Consider the following 19,457-nt stretch of genomic DNA (forward strand, 5'->3'; position numbering starts at 1 on the left):
GCTCGCAGAGTCGGGCACAACTGAAGCAACTCAGCACGCACACATGTACACTTTCTACTGTTCTAAATAGTCACTGTCAGCTGCAAGATTAACAAAACTATTGTTTTTCCATATATTCTAGCTTTAGGATCCAAACTCGGCCCAGCTCAATATAACTTCCAAGATAATAATAGTAACAATCTCCCAAATTTGCATACTTACTATATACCTGGTACTTCAATACTTACATGTGTAATTAATAGAATTTGTATTAAGATCTACTGGATTAGATTTTAACATCTCTACAGATAAGAAAACTAAATATTACAGAATTTAAACATAGGGTCACAGTCACCTGGGAATGGTTCAGAGTGGCACATACACCATAAATTATGTAACCTCTCCAAAGAAGGTGACAGCAGCAACCCCTAATCAGACAGACTACTACTTTTCTAGCAACAGGCATGAATATTCACACTAAATGGGATAAACAAAGGCTATAAATAGCTTCTCATCCATTCAGATCTCATTTTGCCACCCAGTAAGTCATGAAAAGACTAGTGATTTCCAAAGCTTCTGGAAAAACCCTACATGCCATGGTACAACTAAGCCTGTGAGCCACAACTACTGAGCTCACACTCTAGAGCCTGCGCTCTGCCAACAAGAGAAGCCACAACAATGAGAAGCCCGCACATCGCAACTAGAGAATGCCCACACACAGTAATGAAGATCCAGCACAGTCAAAAATAACTAAATTTCAAAAAAAAAGTAATCTCAATGGACCCCTGCCTGGAATCCCTTGAATTCTGGCTCCTGGCTGGGTTTGGCTAATGGGAGGGACCAGCAGGAGACCTAGAGAATGACGGAGAGTGAGGTCACCGCTGTCTTCCCAACTCTCTCCTTACAGGGACCACGCCCCACAGCCCCGTCAGGTGGCTCACCCACCCACAGCTCGCAGCACTTCCCTCTCCCCCCTTCATATACAGGGTGTGATAGCACCCTACTCTCACTACCCTTGAGAACGGCACCCTTACTTGTTTCTGTTACTGAACCTTGGTAAAATGTCTCCTTAATAAAATATCCTGAAAATGAAGAAAAACAAAAAAGCAATTCCAAAATAATCTTCTAGTCTTTGTAACTGATAAAAAAGCAATAATATTTTATATAATGCTTGTCACTTCAGAATATTTTTCACTTAAATAGGTACAGATATAAAATCCTTGAGGGGAAAAAAAACTCCCAATTTTTTTTTAAAATTTTACATTATGATTTCCACTTTCAAATAGGATGAAACAGGTCACAGCCTGCCTCTGCTCTGGCTTCAACCGGAAAAAAAGCCAGGCAGTAAAGATACCAGAGAGTTCCAGAATCAGTAAGGACTAGATGAATGTGAATTTCGGGCTGCAAGGATCTGGGAAGCATCCTTCTGAAAACACCTACCCATTTTCTGCCCTGAGACCATTTTCCAATTCTGTATGAGACTGGCACCTGGCCCATGTGGAAGGACTCTACTTGGGAAAAGGGAAAAGAAATGAGGTTTTTGAGCTGTCATCCAGGGTTTGTGTGACAGATTGGAATTGAAGAGTCCCAAAAATGACTGGTTTTAGTTCTGGTACTACTTCTGGAAAACTCGGGAGGCTGAATCAAGCTTCTAAAAAGCAAATCTCTTGTATTCTTGCAGTGGTTAGGAGGCAGACTCCTAGTAGAGGAAAGCCCTGTTTCAAACACACAACCAGTCTCCCTATCAAGACATCTATCTGCTAGATTCTGCTGCAAGGGCTAGAGGTTATCAAGTTAAGCTCAAAACTTCCCAAAGGCACAAGTGACTCTTAAGCAGGCTTTGAGATGTGGAAGCAGATTCACCAAGTTCCTAAACAAAATGCTTGAGAAAGAGACACAGGTGAACAAAATGTGAAAAAACTGTAACCCAGTCCCACTCCAGCTCAATTATGATTGGATTAAAATGGTAAGCCAGTGATCATCTCTGCCTAAGAGAAAAAAAGAGGCAATTCTTTCTGATGGATGACATCATATGGTAAAGAATCCGCATGCAATGCAGGAGACGTGGATTCGATCCCTGGGTTGGGAAGACTCCCTGGAGGAAGGCATGGCAACCCACTCCAGTATTCTTGCCTGGAGAACCCCTAGGGTCTGAGGAGCCTGGTGGGCTACAGTCCATGGGGTCTCAAAGAGTGGGACATGACTGAGCAACTAAGCACAGCACAGGTCTTTCACACATAATATCTGTCATGCAAATTACTAGACACTTCAGACATTTGAAGAAAATCAATCAATACTGTTGCTAGCCAGTGCATGTCCTTCTAAATTCATTTTTTAAAAGCAAAGCTATGATTACCTTTCATATATAATTTTGTACCCTGAGCTGTAATTCACTGCCAAATTTTTATTGCTTCTGAAATTACACCCAGGATTGAAGTGGGCAATTGTAAAGAATTTCTTTTTCTTCGAAGAGTAGTTGGCATGTATTAATTTTAAAGCATAAACAACAGATATTCAAATTATTGGGGGAGGGCACTTAAAAATAACCAATGTAAGCTCAAACTGATCATCATTTAGGCAGAGTCTGATTAGTTTGTAGACTTCAATTTTAATATCTCAAGTACTAAACATTTACCAGTTCACCATTCGACTTAGGTATGTATACAACACATATATGTATATATGGTCTCTTTTCTTCCTTGCCTACCACAAGAGAACCTGCTCTGATTACATTCCTAGAGGAAGCAACCTTCCATTCCACATGATCCTGTTCTCTTGTCCACACAGTCAGCTCTATTATTCACTTACTCAGTACCTATTTGTTCTACAACTACTGTCCCAGGCACCGTGCTCTCCTAGAACTGCCAGTCTAATATATGGAATGTTGAGCTGAGTGGGAGCTGTCAGATGAAGGCTGTGATCCCAGCAGAGGAAAAAGTATCTATAAAGGCTGGAGGCAGGAACGAGCTTAGTATGTTCAGAGCTGAATGAAGGCCAAGGTGAGGCAAGTGGCAGGGGATGAGAAAGCACCTTACATATATTACTTCATTTAACTTTCACAGCAACCCTATGAGGTAGTACTGTTCATATCTGTTTTACAGAATGGGAAATTGAAGCCCAGAGCAATTAAATAATCTGTCTCAAATCATACTGCTTCTCAGTGGTAGAACATGTTGCAAGGAACATAGAAACACAGTAAAATAAAACACAAAAGAATAATTTCAATCTATCATGTTTCTTCTCATTGTAAGCTTGAATTCAATACAAGGAAAAACACAATAGCTACTTCATGCAATGGTCAATGAATTCCAATGCAACAGAAGGCAATGAAGCATGTGTTTCACTGAACACACAAATATGCCACCTTCTACCATCTTATTTATAACTCCCTTTGCCTACGACATGAATCACTGTAATATTCCACTTCTCATGATTACAAGTAAGGCATTGTGCTAGAGAACAGAAAACAGTTTTACTATTAAAAAAATCCAAGTTACTCAAAAATCATGAAAAATAGGAAGAGGTTAAATATCTGTAATGGATTAAAAAGTTACTGACTATTTTAGTTACCAAACCTAAACTTTTAACTGAGTTATGTCAAAGAATTCAATTCAAATCAGATTAGTTTTTTCAAAATGTACTGAAAGCTAATATGCCAGATAGACACTGTACTAGATGTTGGGAATATAAAGATGAATGAAATACGCTATCCTGTCCTCAGTGACTGCACAGTCTAATTGAGCTTGGCAGATGTGCATACAGGCAATAACCATAAACACAATGAAAGGAAGGCTAACTGGTGGAAGGAGGCAGGGAAAAGGAAGCTAGGAGACGTCTAAGAGAGGTCACATGTGAGGTTTATTAGAGGATTCATATGAAGTTGCAAGGCTGATCAGTTTGAAAAGGTATTATAAGCAAAGAGAACAGTACATGCAAAGTTATGGAAGAACACATTCTGTTCATTAAGTTATAGGGTATATAACCTACATTTCCTGAGCAGCTGGTAATGAGGGGGTGCGTGCGTGGTTAGTCGCTTAGTCTGTGTCTGACTCTTTGTAACCCCAAGGACTGTAGCCTACTAGGCACCTATGTCCAAGGAATTCTTCAGGCAAGAATATTGGAGTGGGTTGCCATTCCCTTCTCCAGGGGATCTTCCCCACCCAGGGATTGAACCCAGGTCTCCTGAATTGCAGGCCAGATTCTTTACCATTTGAGCCATGAGGGAAGCCCAATGAAGTGGTTCAGTTCAGTTCAGTAGCTCAGTCGTGTCCGACTCTTTGTGACCCCATGGATTGCAGCATGCCAGGCTTCCCTGTCCGTCACCAACTCCCATAATTTACTCAAACTCATGTCCATTGAGTCGGTGATGTCATCCAACCATCTCATCCTCTATTGTCCCCTTTTCCTCCTGCCTTCAATCTTTCCCAGCATCAGGGTCTTTTCAAATGAGTCAGGTCTTCACCATCAGGTGGTCAGAGTATCGGAGTTTCAGCTTCAGCATCAGTCCTTCCAATGCATATTCAGGACTGATTTCCTTTAGGATGGACTGGCTGGATCTCCTTGCTGTCCAAGGGACTCTCAAGAGTTTTCTTCAGCACCACAGTTCAAAAGCATCACTTCTTTGGCATTTAGCTTTCTTTATAGTCCAACTCTCACATCCAAACATGACCATTGGAAAAACCATAGCTTTGACTAGACGGACCTTTGTTGGCAAAGTAATATCTCTGTTTTTTAATATGCTGTCTAGGTTGGTCATAACTTTTCTTCCAAGGAGCGTCTTTTAATTTCATGGCTGCAGTCACCATCTGCAGTGATTCTGGAGCCCAAGAAAATAAAGTCTCTCATGTTTCCCCATCTATTTGCCATGAAGTGATGGGACCAGATGCCGTGATGTTAGTTTCCTGAATGTTGAGTTTTAAGCCAACTTTTTCACTCTCCTCTTTCACTTTCATCAAGAGGCTCTTGATGAAATGAAGTGGTAAACTGCTGTAAACAGACATACTAAGGAGTTTAGATTTTATCCCAGATAATGGGAAACCACTGAAGGATTTTATAAAGGGATATAACAGATCTGTTTTTTAGAACAATTACTTAATAGCAATATGGAAGATGGATAAGACAGGAAAATCAATAAGGCCATTATAGGTATTCTGATAAAAAATGACAAAGACCCATACAGGATAATAGCAGTACGAATACAGAAGAGAAAATAGTTTTAACAGATGTTTAAAAGCTAGAACTGAAAAGATCTGGTGACTTATCAGGGGAGATAGGGAGGGAAGAAAAAAGTATAACTTTAAAGAAAGAAGTATAACTTTCAAGTTTCATGACTTCAGCCACTGGATGGAAATTTTTCTTAATGGCTTTTAAGTATATAATAGGCTTCTGGGCATCAGATATAAAACGAAGTCTTGCCTGAAGGCAGAGATATGAGACGTATCACTTTACTGTATCATCATCCTACTCAAGAACAGCTGCCTACTGCCTACCACATTAAGTGAAAAAAAAAAAAAAATCTATGTATGTATGATACACAAATCCTTCCTTTTTCTTGCCCCTTTCATTCTAATGCCCATATCACACCCTCAGGGCTAACACTAGATACATGCACAAAAACTGTCTTTTTTCTTATTTAAAGATTTTTTTTTTAATGCGGACCACTTTAAAAATCTCTATTGAGTTTGTTACAGTTTTGCTTCTATTTCTTGTTTTGGTTTTTTGGCCACAAGGCACAAGCTTCCTGACCAGGGATTGAACCATACCTCCTGCATTGGAAGGCAAAGTCTTAACCACTAGATCACCTGGAAGTCCCCAAAAACTGTCTTGGAAGAGAGATATTAAACCTTCTAATCAGCTTCTTTACTAACAAAATTCAGACTGGGGAAATTATTCACAATCAAGAGCTCAGTAACAGTGCCTTTAGAATAAAATACATCTGGGTCTCTCCTCTGGAGATTTTGACTACAAAATCTAAGTATCTGTAACTTAGAAAAGCTTGACAGGTGAGTTTGATGAAAGCCCCAGCTGAAAATCAGTTATGGAGACAGATAAATTTTCAATTAAAAGATAAGTTTTAAGAACTAGCAGCTAAAGTTCAGGTTTGATTTCATCTCTTTTGTTTCCTAATATATTACCATGGAAGTTGAATAAAACTAAGTAATATGATACCATGAAAAGAATGTAAAACACTGAAGCTACAGTTCAAGTCTGAATTTCTTGGGTTCACAAACTCTGTGGCCTTGGGCAAAATACTTGATCTCTCCTTTAAGTCTTAATTTTTCTCAGGGGAATGAAGAAGTTATAAAGGTTATATAATGAAGAGGTTGTAATAGATAAATTTTGTAGATAACTTCTAAAATAATATAGAATTAGAACATGTTTCCTTTAAATATTTGGAAAAAAAACACATAGTCAAATGAAAAACAAACCTGATCAACATACAGCCCAAATCACACATCCATGAAAATTAAGTACCTCAAACTGCTGCAAAGACATTTCTTAAACTTTGGGCATAATTACTGATTGTTGATTATTAATAAATCATTAAAAATCTATACCAGTAAAAAATGATTGCTAACATCTAACAAGTATGCTACATTTTACATTACTAAAAAATGAATTTGTTTGTAACTCTGTCACTTTACTTTTTTAAGATGAAAACCCACTTCAAATGTCTGTTTTTGGATATCCAAAAGAATACACAATGTTTCAATAGCTGTCAATCCACGGAACATGGGCTAAGGCAACTTTTGTACTCAAGATAGTAAGACAGTGTAACTTGCTGTCTATGCAACTGTAGTCAGACAAATAAGAGGCACAAATATATCTGAAAAGAATTAATTTCCAAAATATATAAAGAACTCATGCAACCCAACAGGAATAACAGAAACAATCTGATTAAAAAATAGGCAGAGGATCTGAACAGACATTTTTCCAAGGCAGACATACAGATGGCCAACAGGCACCTGAAAAGGTGCTTAACATCACTAATCAATGGTACCACCTCACAAACCTGTTAGAATGGCAATTACCAAAGAGACATTAACAAGTGTAGGTGAGAATGTAAACTGGTGTGGCCACTATGTAAAACAGTATGAAGATTCCTCAAAAAACTAAAAACAGAACTATTGTATGATCTAACAGTTCCACTTCTGGGTATTTAGCTGAAGGAAATGAAAACTTGAACTCGAAAAGGTATCTGCACCTGTTCACTGCAGGATTATTTATGATAGCCAAGGCATGGAAACAACCTAAGTGTCTGTGAATGGATGAAAGGATAAAGAATAGTCAGTTAGTCACAGTCGCTCAGTCGTGTCCAACTCTTTGCAATCCCATGGACTGTAGCCCACCAGGCTCCTCTGTCTGTGGGATTCTCCAGGCAAGAATACTGGAGTGAGTTGCCATTCCCTTCTTCTTGAATCAAACTTGGGTCTCCCACATTACAGGCAGATTCTTTACTATCTGAGCCGTAAGTAGTGTGCAGATATGCGAGGGACTATCATTTAGCCATAAAAAAGAAGGGAATTCTGCCATTTTCGACAACATGGATGAACCCTGTGGGCATTATGCTAAGTGAAATAAGTCAGAGAAAGACAAATACTGTAAGATCTCACTTATGGGTGGGAATCTAAAAGAAAAACAACAACAAAAAACCTCACAGAAGCAGAGAATAATTGCTGGTTGCCAGAGGCTCGGGGTGGGCAAAATGATCGAAGGTGATCAAAAGTACAAACTTCTAGTTGTAAAATAAATACGTCACAGGAATATAATGTACAGCCTGCTGGTGACCACAGTTAAGACTTGAAAGTTGCTAGAGTAGATCTTAAAAGCTTCTCATCAAAAGAAAAAAATGTTTATTAACTATGTATGGTGGTGGAAGCTGACATATTGCTTGAGCGCCTATCAAAGCCCTGAAGGATATACAATAAACAAGTAGAGAAAAATAAAAAACTGAACAGTAAATTATATAACCTTTATAACACTTTTATAATATTTATTGTTAAATATTATAGTATTTACTCCTAAACCAACTTGCTTCCACTAGTACTCCTCAAAGGATAGAGTTTTCTCCTTAGGTATTAATCTCCATAGCCAACAACACCAAGCATACAGGCAACTAGTAAACATGTGCCCATCAATTAATAAACAGTTCATTTTATTGAAAGCACACTTGATATTTGCCGTGAAAATGGTTTACTCTTTCATAAACACCACAACAATGGAAGAGGTGCCTTTTCAAACATCAAGTAAAATGCTACGGTGCATGCTCACACTCAGCTGTATCCAACTCTTTCTGACCCCATGGACTGTAGCCCACCAGGTTCCTCTGTCCATGGAATTCTCCATGCAAGAATCCTGGAGTCGGTTGCCATGCCCTCCTCCAGGGGATCTTCTTGACCCAGGGATCAAAGCCACATCTCCTGCTTGGCAAGTGGATTCTTTACCACTGAGTTACCTGGGAAGGAACCCCTCCGCCCCCATCCCCACCAACGCTACTACATCAGTCACTACTCCCCTCTGGATGCAACTCTACACTCATTAAATAAGCCCTATGGCCTGCTCACAGCCTGGCTCAGGATGATTTTTCAGTCTCATCTCCTACCTCTGCCTGTCGGTCATACACCCTGGCCACACCAAACTTCTGCCTGCTCTCTAAACCCACCAGACCTAGAGAGTCCTTCACCCACTTCTCCACAGCACACTCCTCCTCATCTTCCAAAACCAGTCACCACTTCTGTGAAGCTTCAAGGGTGAGTTAATCTTTGTCTGCACCTCTCACAGCGTTATGTGTCAACCTCCCTTACCTGGTGAAACAGACTATACTAACCACCAAATCCTTCCAGAAATAAAGCTACTTAAAAGCAGAGGCTCATTCATTTTGGTCATCTGACGGATACCCACCACTTTTAAACAAGAACAAAATCATTGAAGAATACTAAGAAAAGCAAACAGATATTGTTCAAGCATTCTCTCTAATATAACCTGGAAATGTATATGTATGTGAAAACACATGAAAGATCACAATGAATCCATCAACCACCAGATTAAATGGCAATTATTGCTCTGCAAAAGGATTCATTATTATTTTTACCAGAAAGTGAAAGTGAAAGTGAAGTAGCTCAATCGTGTCTGACTCTGCAACCCTGTGGACTGTAGCCCACCAGGCTCCTTCCTCCATGGGATTCTCCAGTCAAGAATACTGGAGTGGGTTGCCATTTCCTTCTCCAGGGGATGTTCCCGACCCAGGGATCGAACCAGGGTCTCCCACATTGCAGGCAGATGCTTTAACCTCTGAGCCACTAGGGAAGCCCTTTTACCAGAAATACTTACAATAAAGTCCCCTTTAAAAATAAACTCTTTGTAAAATTATCCCTTTTATCCATTTTGTTATGTGACTTTTCAGAACCACTTTGTTACAAACCTAGATACATTTCTGACTGGCAACAAGCCTATCATGGAGTCCAAATAAGAGAGTCCAAAATTCAAATTTTAAAAGGCAATGTTGAGTAAGTAAGTATCAAAATCATTCAAGAACCCCTTCAATCTAGTTTTAGATCTCTACAATTTCTGAAGCAAGTGTTTACTTTCTTTCCCCCTCTGTCTGTATTTTAGTCTATCTTTTGTGCAAGTCACCTTGTAAAACGCTTCATTCAATCATCTCTTAACCAAATCACTTGTGGAAGGTTTAAAGAACATGCAACAAAGTTAACATTTAGGAAGCTTTTGTTATTATCAGTTGTGTCAGAACCTGAGTCAGATACAAGTTCTGAAAATTCAAATACAATAGGACATAGCTCTGACTTCATCTGTATAAAGTCTTTGCCAAGTTAAATCTGAGCTATACACAGAAACTGGGAATGAATGAATTTGAAATTCTAAGATACATCTTCCTTCATTTTAGTAGTTAACAGCAATATTAATAGCCACCATTTAATGAGCACCCACTATTCACCAGACATTTCACATAAATTCTCCCTGATCCATCCAAAAGCCCCTCAAAGAAATCTGAGCCTCAGACACTAACTGGCTGGCCAAGGCTACACAGGTAACAGGTTCATGAGTGTGTGCTCAGTTGCTTCAGCTGTGTCTGACTCTTTTTAACTCCATGAACGGTAACCTGCCAGGCTCCTCTTGTCCATGGGATTCTCCTGGCAAGACTATTGGAGTGGGTTGCCTTGCCCTCCTCCAGGGGATCTTCCCAACTCAAGAACTGAACTCAAGTCTCCTGCATCACAGATGGATTCTTTACCCACTGAGTCAGGTAACAAGAAACGAGATTCAAATTCAAATTTGAATGGTTCCAAAGATTAAAACTTAATTCACTTCTATGCTAACAATGTGTAATATTGAAATATTAACCCAAATTTCTACAAGTCTCTTTCCTTCTTTGAACTGCTTAAGGATAAATGATTTAATGTATTTCTGTTTCTCATCACCTTCTTTGCATGCAATAATCATTCTTTGAAGCATTACTAAGACTCTGTGCCTGAAGTCTATACTTTCTGAATACAAAAATTAATACAGAAAAACCTCAATTAAAATTAGAGTCGGGAATGGCTTGTAGAGGGAGTTCTCACATATTCTCACACTCCATTATTTGCATGCAGTGACCTTCACTGACATGCCGCACTGGAAGCAGTACTCTGCCCTCCCAAACAGAAAGTGCATCTAATTTACGGTTCCAAAGGAGGAATTTCTCCTTGCTCAGCAAGAGCCCAGGCAATAAGAAACCTCTCAGCTCCATAAATGAAGTCACCACCACCCTAAACTCCTACTTTCCTCCCTAGGACTTTCATTTAGAACAGACCCTCTCAACTCGCTCCTTTTCCCATAAAAGCATGCTCCCTTTGTCTTTGGATTTACGTGTGTGTGTGTGTGTGTGTGTGTGTGTGTGTGTGTGAAGTCACTTCAGTCATGTCCAACTCTTTGTGACCCTATGGACCACCAGGCTCTTCTGTCCATGGAATTCTCCAGGCAAGATTACTGGAATGGGTTGCCATTTCCTTCTCCAGAGGATTTTCCCAACCCAGAGATTGAATCCGTGTCTTTTAAGTCTCCTGCCCTGGTAGGTGGGTTCTTTATCACTAGCACCACCTGGGAAGCCCCTTGGACTTACTATGGTTCACCATAGATTACATTTTCCAAACTGTAATTCTGCGCTGTTCCTGAATAAACCTATTTTATTGTTTTAGATCAACAAGTTTTACTTTGATACTTCTATACAGTTAACTGTTTTGAATAGCACACAACAGTAACTTCCTTTTACTGAAGTCTTGACAAATACCTTTTTGGAGAAGTTTCAGTACCATGTTACATAAAAGTACCAACTACTTTGTCTCAATGCTACTTAGAGGTAACCTCCATGGAGCTTAGCTTTTAGGTATTAAATGCTCTGAAACTAGCCTTAAAAATAAAGGAATGGATTAAAAGGGGCTCTCTAAATATTTGATTAAATACCAAGTGGTAACATCAATTTCAAGTATGAATTCCATGCTGGTGAAGGAAAAAAAAAGTTTCAATTCAATAAAAATTCTGTTCCACCAGCTCTGCAAAATTTCACGGCTCATCTGCATTCTCTTAAAGCTTCTTCACTGATGGTACTTGTTTAGAAAGGATCAAGAGCCAAGTTTAATATAGGATTTATTTAATTATATCTGTTTAGGACAGTTGTATGTGGGTAGTTATTCTGCCATCAAAGTAATTAGCACTAAGATCAAAAGCTCCTTGCGTGAATCCAGAATACAAATTTGTTTGGATTTTATGTCATGGAACCACAGAAAGAATCCAGTAAGTCAACTTTAACTGAATTTATTTATGCCTGTCATTTCCTTTGGGGCAAATTCATTTTACAGACTGCTGGCAAAATAAGAGACTCAAGACTGGTCAGCTTTTATTGTTTGGTATTAACTCTTTAAGTGGTAGCCACAGAGCTGAAGCTAATTCAGCCATGTTGTTGGTTCAAAGGGAACTTAATTACCTCAAGCCAAAGGTATTTATAAATCAGTTGACAGGAAACAGATTAACTGCTATTATAATGTTCCTGAAGCCAGGAACTAGAAAACAAGATGAACTGTAATTAGAACAGCTCAAAAGCAAAGAGCTACCAGCTACTTTTTGTCCTTTTACTAAACTTGCAACAAAGTTTTATTTTATTATTTTTCACTCACCCTCTTGTGCTGTTTTATGGTTAACATCAGTGAAATCTGCAGTAAGAGTAGCTGTACGTGTTCACGGAATTACACAGAGATGAAAGGAGACTCCAAAGACCATCTAATGCAACTAACATCTGAAGAGTATGTTCCTTTTACTATATCCCCACTAAGCACCACTCCTGGAGAAGGGAACAGCAACCCACTCCAGTATTCTTGACTGAAAAATCCCACAGACAGAGCCTGGTGGGCTACAGTTTGCAGAGTTTGACATGACTGAGTGACACTGACACACACACACACACACACACACACACACACACACACACGCAATAAGCAACCAATGGATGAAACATTTTCTACCTATTAAAGCAGTCCACTCCACCTTCAGATGAATCCTGTACAGAGCTTTCACTCAGTAAATAAATCATTATTGTTTCTACTTTGCTGTATCCTTAAAAGTCATGAAAAGCAGATCTCTTTTTTCATATGAAGTCCTTTGAACATCTAAAGAGAGTGACTTTCTCCACCTACTTCCACTCTTTCATGTGTTCCTAACATGAAATGCAATAAGTCCCATGTCTATGTTGGGCAAGCTTCAAAAAATTAAATTTATGTACATATCTAAAATTATTTTAACTTAAAAACATATAAAACTGTGAGTTACCTAAATATATCAGTTACCAACTTGAAATGAGTTGATGCTCACACATAGCAAAATCTTCCTTATGTGTATATTTCCTAATGTGTATACAACTCAGTAAAATCAGATACCAGACTGTTTTTATACTGTTTCAATAATTAACTGCCCTAACTGCCCCTAATGTATACAAGTGAAAAGTTCACATGAACGACTACATGTTAACTAAAATTTTAATAATCATTTAACATACTTTCTATAAAGTTTTAGAGCTTTGTTTTGTAGTTTACTTGGATAACAGGATGAATTATGTAGTTTCAAGTAATATAGATGTGATCTCCCTTCCATAACTTTGGCAACTTTCACCCAAAGTCAAACAAATAAAAAATTTTGCATTTTTTTTAGCCTAAGCCAGAACCTGAACTTAAGGCATTTTAGTCATCTGATTTCTGAAGGTCTGCATAATATATTTCAAGATCCTCACTTTCAATATCAGTAGAAGTTACCTTAAAACATTTTACATGTCCTTACCTTAAACAGCAGTTCATTAAACTCTCAACTGAATGCTGGATACACAGACTATTTTGAAAGGCTAACATCTCTCAAATTACAATGACAAAATTATTAAACATTCATTCTACAGTCACTTACCCAAGACTCATGGTATAAAACTGTTAGTAGATACATTGCATAATCATAATTCTGTCTCTTTAAAGGGCACCTTTAAAAGACAGAGTGAAGAAGTCAAAATGGTAAACTTTCAGTAACAGAATAATTTGCAAAGTACACAAATACTAAATTCAAAGGATAACCTATATTCAGGAATTCCCTATCTGCCTTAAGAAAATTCTGTCCTTGGAATAAGAATTATCTATGCACTTTATGACTTGAGGACATTGAAAACTGATGCTATTTTTACTTTTATTTAGAGGATCTCTTCGCTTTCATTACTAACAAAGTTATTTACATATGATAATAGCTTTACACTATTTTTAATATGACTGTGTCAAACCCAAGCGCCTTTCATGATCTCAGGGCTACGAGTCTGCAATGACAGGAACATATCTGCTATGTTTCTTTAAAGAATATAGAGAGACAGATGGTAATCTAGAAGTTCACCCTGATCTCCCCAGAGCTGATTCTTTTAAAAATGAGCTACACTACACAATGCTGTATTTTTATGCTGTCATATTTAAAATGGAACTAATGGCCCAATATTAGATAAACGTCTACATGAATATGAGCTGGCATTAGCTTTTAGGTTACAAAAGTAATAGAGAAATGGAAGTAATTACTTCTAATTTCTTTCAATATAAAATAAAACTATCATATGACAGTTGACTTCAATTGTACTCTGTTTATTCTGTATTTGGTTTAATAGTTTTCTATACAGTTGTTACAGTAAAACATATTTATACTCTGATACCTGTAAACTTAGGGGAAAAAAGCAACATTATCAGAAACTTAAAAAAATTTCTAACAGTAACACTTTTTAAAAATATAAATTTATTTAACAGTAACATTTTAAAGGTATTTTTAAAAATTGCAAAGACTAAAAACACAGTGCTATTTTATGTTCTCTGAAGCTAGCAAGAACATATTATTAATGTATTAATATTTCAAATCTATTTCTCCCTGAGCTTTCTCCACCCCCCATTCAGTAGCCTGAATGTCAGGCTACTTCTCTATACCACTAAGAAGCAAGACATAAAACCTAACTGATATGGCTGATTCATGCTGATATATGGCAGAAACCAACACAATATTGTAAAACAGTTATCATTCAATTAAAAATAAATTTAAAAAACACCTAACTGACACTGACACCCCCCAATGCTTTGAAACTAGGATAAGGCGGGAGAGAGGATATCTGCCATTTGCTTTTCTTTATATTTTGACATAATTGAGAAAAAACCAAAGTATAATTCTAGAAACAAAATAATCATTTAGCAAAAACATACCAACAGCCTTGCTTTACCTTAAATGATCTAATTTATAAATTCATATACAATAAATTTAATACTGCTTTTGCAAACGTCGAGGCTAGCAATGAAATTGTGCTTATTTACAAAAGTGCCCTGATACATTAAATTTCCACATTTAATAATCTTGATTTTGAAATATAAGATTTCTATACTTTGATTTTGCAGAAAGCTGTTTAAGCATTAATCACTGGCAAATTATACTTCGTTTCCTTCTAACATCTTCCCTGAGTTTTACATGCACAAATATATTAAAAATAACAATAATTTAACTCAGCTACACAAGCCTCTCCTTGAACACAAAGATCACATCAATAGGAGGCTAGTGTGAGGATATTAAAATATGAATGAGACAACTCCTCTGACCTAATAGGTTAATATCAGGCCTGCCAGGGGACTGGAGGACAACAAAGCAACACATGTGATGATACACTGAACTATTCTTTACCTGTCTGTCTTGATGGTAAGCACATCTGTGCTCTTGCAGTATCGATCTCCCACTAGTTTAATAAGTTTCTTCTTTGCATGATCATCCAAATTCAAACTGGAAAGTTTAACCTTAAAAATACATGAAAAGATTTTGAAAAAAATTATATACTTTAAATGAAAAAAAAAAAGTGGCAATATTATCTATACTAACATTAAAAAAGAAACCTTTTCAAACTCCTTTGTATACAGAGTTATCAATTCACAAGTATCATGAAGCCTGATCTTATTCACGGGGGAAAAAAAAAAAGGGAGCAAACTGGGAGTTCTTTGAACGTTCTGGGCATAAGTACCTTTCCTAAAAGAATCAATGACATGTCTCTTGGATGAAATTACAGTGCTTACGAGTAGCAGTAACTAGTAGAATTCAACTCAATAAGTGTTAGTAAAGCTGTTTTTAAAAATAAATAGATGAAAAAAAGATTTTTTAATAAAAAAATAAAAATACATGGATGAAACATACAGGCTTTAAGGACTCCTTCATATCACTGCAACAGTTTAGGGGCATTTATTTTAAGAGCTGCAGATATCTCAAGGAAGTCAGAATAAAGCACCATGAGAGGTCAAAACATTTGAAATGATTTGGTTCAACATCTCTCAAAATGCTAGCCCCATAAGCTGCTAAAAAGAATTTTAAAAGAATTTACTTCATTAAAACGGCTCTCTCTATTGAATCTATTTAGGAAATGCTGAATTAAATTGGGTTCTTCATGGCAGGATTTCTTAGACAAAGAAAAATGTTAAAGAGCATTCTGAAATTTCAAAATGCAGGACGGTGATGTAATAATTTTCAAATTTATTCAACTTGTGATTCCACATTTCAAGGGATAATTCACGAACTTAGTCTTTCTTAAAACATATTTTGGGAAATGCTGGGCTAAATGAGCATACTTTTTAATTTGCACAGAATTATGGCCTTGGCTGAAAGGTATTATCCAGTGATAAACAGGCTGGATCCAGGAAAACGGGTTACAGGCTAGAATACAGTCAAGTGAGGTAAACTAAAGATTATCTTTCCATGGAGAGCATTGAGCATATGCAAGAATTAAAACTATATGGAGTAAAAGGCTAAATAAGATATTGAAATCCCACATATTTCTTCTTTCTAGCTTCAATAACCCAGCATTTCTCTCAAGACAACTGTAGTATAACAGCTTATTTATTTTCCCATTTTTCCCACTAGGTCACAAACTCCTGAGAGTAAGAACAATGTCTGTCTTGTTCCTGGCAATGACCTCACACCTAAAAAGCACGCAACATGTTATCAGCTAAACGAAATCATACATTTTAAAAAGGGAGGATATGCTGTTTCTTTTTTAAGCACAGTGAATTTTTTTTATTTGTATTAGAGAAAATAGGAAATAAATAAATATGAATGCAAAGACCGTTAGTAAGAACAATGACAATTAAATATTAATTCCAGAGGATGATCATATGGTGTAGGCAATGCGAAATTACTAGTCTTCTGAAAAGAATTTATGTCAACAATCAGGTTACTAGTCTGAGGGATAAAATATTAGTTTTATGATGACTCTGATCACTAGCATTACTGAGAATTACCTATAAGAAAACCAAAAATATACCTACATTGTGATTATTATTATGAAAATATATGCATCCATACAGATATAGTACAGAGAAAGAAACAGATTTTACATTCAGGTATTGAGAACGTAGTGATTTTTCCCTTTTAAAACTCGTTCAATAAAAATCAAGATATTTAACAATAATTTTTAGAATTTACCATTAAAAAAATTTGTGTTTCTAGTTTCTTATGTGAGAAAGTCAAAAACAAAAATTGGCAGCAATGCTGATCATTACTGTGACAACTGCTTTAAAACTCATGTTCACATGAACATTTTAATGGTCAAAAGTTATATAGGGTCTTATGCCAGAAACTCATAAATACTCCAGAAGCAGCTATGTGGTACACTCCCGCCACCTACTAGCACTCAAAGGCACTGCAAAATTGTAGTCTTTAACTTGGACTAAAACTTTTACTTTGAAGTTGACTGACATTTATTTGTCATTCTTTTTCCAAAATTCAAAAGAATCCTTAGACCTTTTTTTTAACAAGTTACTATATCTTAAAGGGTCAGTGTTAAACTATTAACATTATGCTCCAAACTATGTTGACCTTCCAAATCAGAGGTGGTTGCAGTAGGGTGTATATCTTCAAATGTCCACTTAGAATGACATAAATTGAAAGAGGTCTAAATGTGTGAAACAGTTTCTCTAGTTACAAGAATATGCAATTAGTTAAAGAACAATGGCATTAACACATAAGCCAAGAACTGGACTTCATGGCTAGATTTCTACTTAACAGATGCTGCTACTGCTAAGTCGCTTCAGTCGTGTCCGACTCTGTGCGATCCCATAGATAGCGGCCCACCAGGCACCCGTCCCTGGGATTCTCCAGGCAAGAATACTGGAGTGGGTTGCCATTTCCTTCTCCAATGCATGAAAGTGAAAAGTGAAAGTGAAGTCGCTCAGTCGTGTCCAACTAGTAGCGACCCCATGGACTGCAGCCTACCAGGCTCCTCTGTCCATGGGATTTTCCAGGCAAGAGTACTGGAATGGGGTGCCATTGCCTTCTCCTCCTCTTATCTCTTAACAGATAAGTGACTTTAAACAAATCAGGTGATCTTCCTGTCTGTTTCCTCATTTATAAAACAGAAAGAATTTACAGACGTTTTGTCAGGAGGAAGTGAGATTAAATAGAAGAAAGCACTTTTAAAGTAAAATCCTACACAAATATGTTACTTTAAATTCTGAACTACTTCTATGACTTATCACAAAACATGATACCAACTCTTCCTTCCCTGAATTTAAAAATCTGAGTATCTCTAAATAATATTTTACAATAGTTGATTATCTTCACAATACTACATTAAATCATGCTGGTCTATACATTTTAGTCTCACTGTTTCACCTGCTTCTACCCTTAGACCACAATACCAGTCTGGACACTGCCTCTGAGCCTCAGCTATCAGCAGATGGACTGAAACTAGTTCGGAAGGGCAGCCAGGAGTCAGGCAGGGGTATAAGGGATGGCGGAAGGTGTGGCGTGGTGGCATGCGACAAGGAGCAGATTGGCAGGGATGGCCACAGGATACAGTGAGTGGCATCTGCAGGCATACTTTAAATAAAGCACTGATTATTTTTATGCGAAACAAAATCAGCCGATTTAGAACCAGTAGGGACCTTATTGTATACTCTAGTACTTAAGACTAAGGCCCACAAAAACTAAACCCCAAAACATGACTTAGAATCTAAGTTTCCTAAAAATTCCCTGGCGGTCCAGAGGTGAGGACTCCACTGATTGCTGTGGGTCCAGGTTCAATCTCTGATTGGGGAACTAAGATCCCATAAGCCCCATGGCAGGGCCAGAAAAAAAGAATCTGGGTTTCTCTGGGTTCAGAGATTTTACCATGAAACACAGAACTCAGTGTTTTGTTGTTATCATTATTATTAAAAGAAGTAACATTTATTAAGTTCTTAAAAACGTATGAGGTATTATTAGTCTATAATAGACACTCTGTTAACCCATGGGATGGTATCAGTAAAGCAGAGTTTTAAGTTCTCCTGTTTTCCTTTGTCAATCTATGTTTCATAAAATGTATATAATAAATCTTTTGTAATTTTTATATTTTAAGTATCTCTAAATACATAATTATATTGCTAGACACTTAAACTATCCTATGGAATTTTTTTAAAAATGCTGAAGAGCTTCAAAAATTCATTTCATAACCCTGACAGTAAAACTCAAAGAAAGAAAATTACAAGTTATATATGGCTGCTTCTGCTACTGCTAAGTCACTTCAGTCGTGTCCGACTCTGTGCGACCCCATAGATGGCAGCCCACCAGGCTCCCCCGTCCCTGGGATTCTCCAGGCAAGAACACTGGAGTGGGTTGCCATTTCCTTCTCCAATGTGTGAAAGTGAAAAGTGAAAGTGAAGTCGCTCAGTCGTGTCCGACTCTTAGCGACCCCATGGACTACAGCCTACCAGGCTCCTCCGCCCATGGGATTTTCCAGGCAAGAGTACTGGAGTGGGGTGCCATTGCCTTCTCTGTAGTTATGGCTATAACACTGAAAAAATTTCTAAAATTAAATTTTGCCTATTTGTTAGCATACAATGCAAAGATGGTTGCACAGATTTTCAGCATATTTTTGTAGTAAATTGGAGTCTTCCAATTTAAAATACAGATTACATGGAGTA

At 37.4% G+C, this 19,457-nt stretch overlaps 1 protein-coding gene across 1 annotated transcript in view; it reads right to left on the minus strand.

Annotated features, from left to right (window-relative positions):
- The window catches only part of MRPS35 (mitochondrial ribosomal protein S35), a 48,461-nt gene that overhangs the window by 4,042 nt on the left and 24,962 nt on the right, over window positions 1–19,457 (minus strand). Inside the window, exons 6-7 of the mRNA XM_052640170.1 lie at window positions 15,199–15,308; window positions 13,420–13,489 (exon numbers count right to left, since the gene is read on the minus strand). Of these exons, the coding sequence (XP_052496130.1) occupies window positions 13,420–13,489; window positions 15,199–15,308 (180 nt within the window). The remainder of the gene's footprint in view (window positions 1–13,419; window positions 13,490–15,198; window positions 15,309–19,457) is intronic.

The sequence above is a fragment of the Budorcas taxicolor genome, chromosome 5 (assembly GCF_023091745.1).
Source record: "Budorcas taxicolor isolate Tak-1 chromosome 5, Takin1.1, whole genome shotgun sequence".
Classification (NCBI taxonomy): Eukaryota; Metazoa; Chordata; class Mammalia; order Artiodactyla; family Bovidae; genus Budorcas; species Budorcas taxicolor.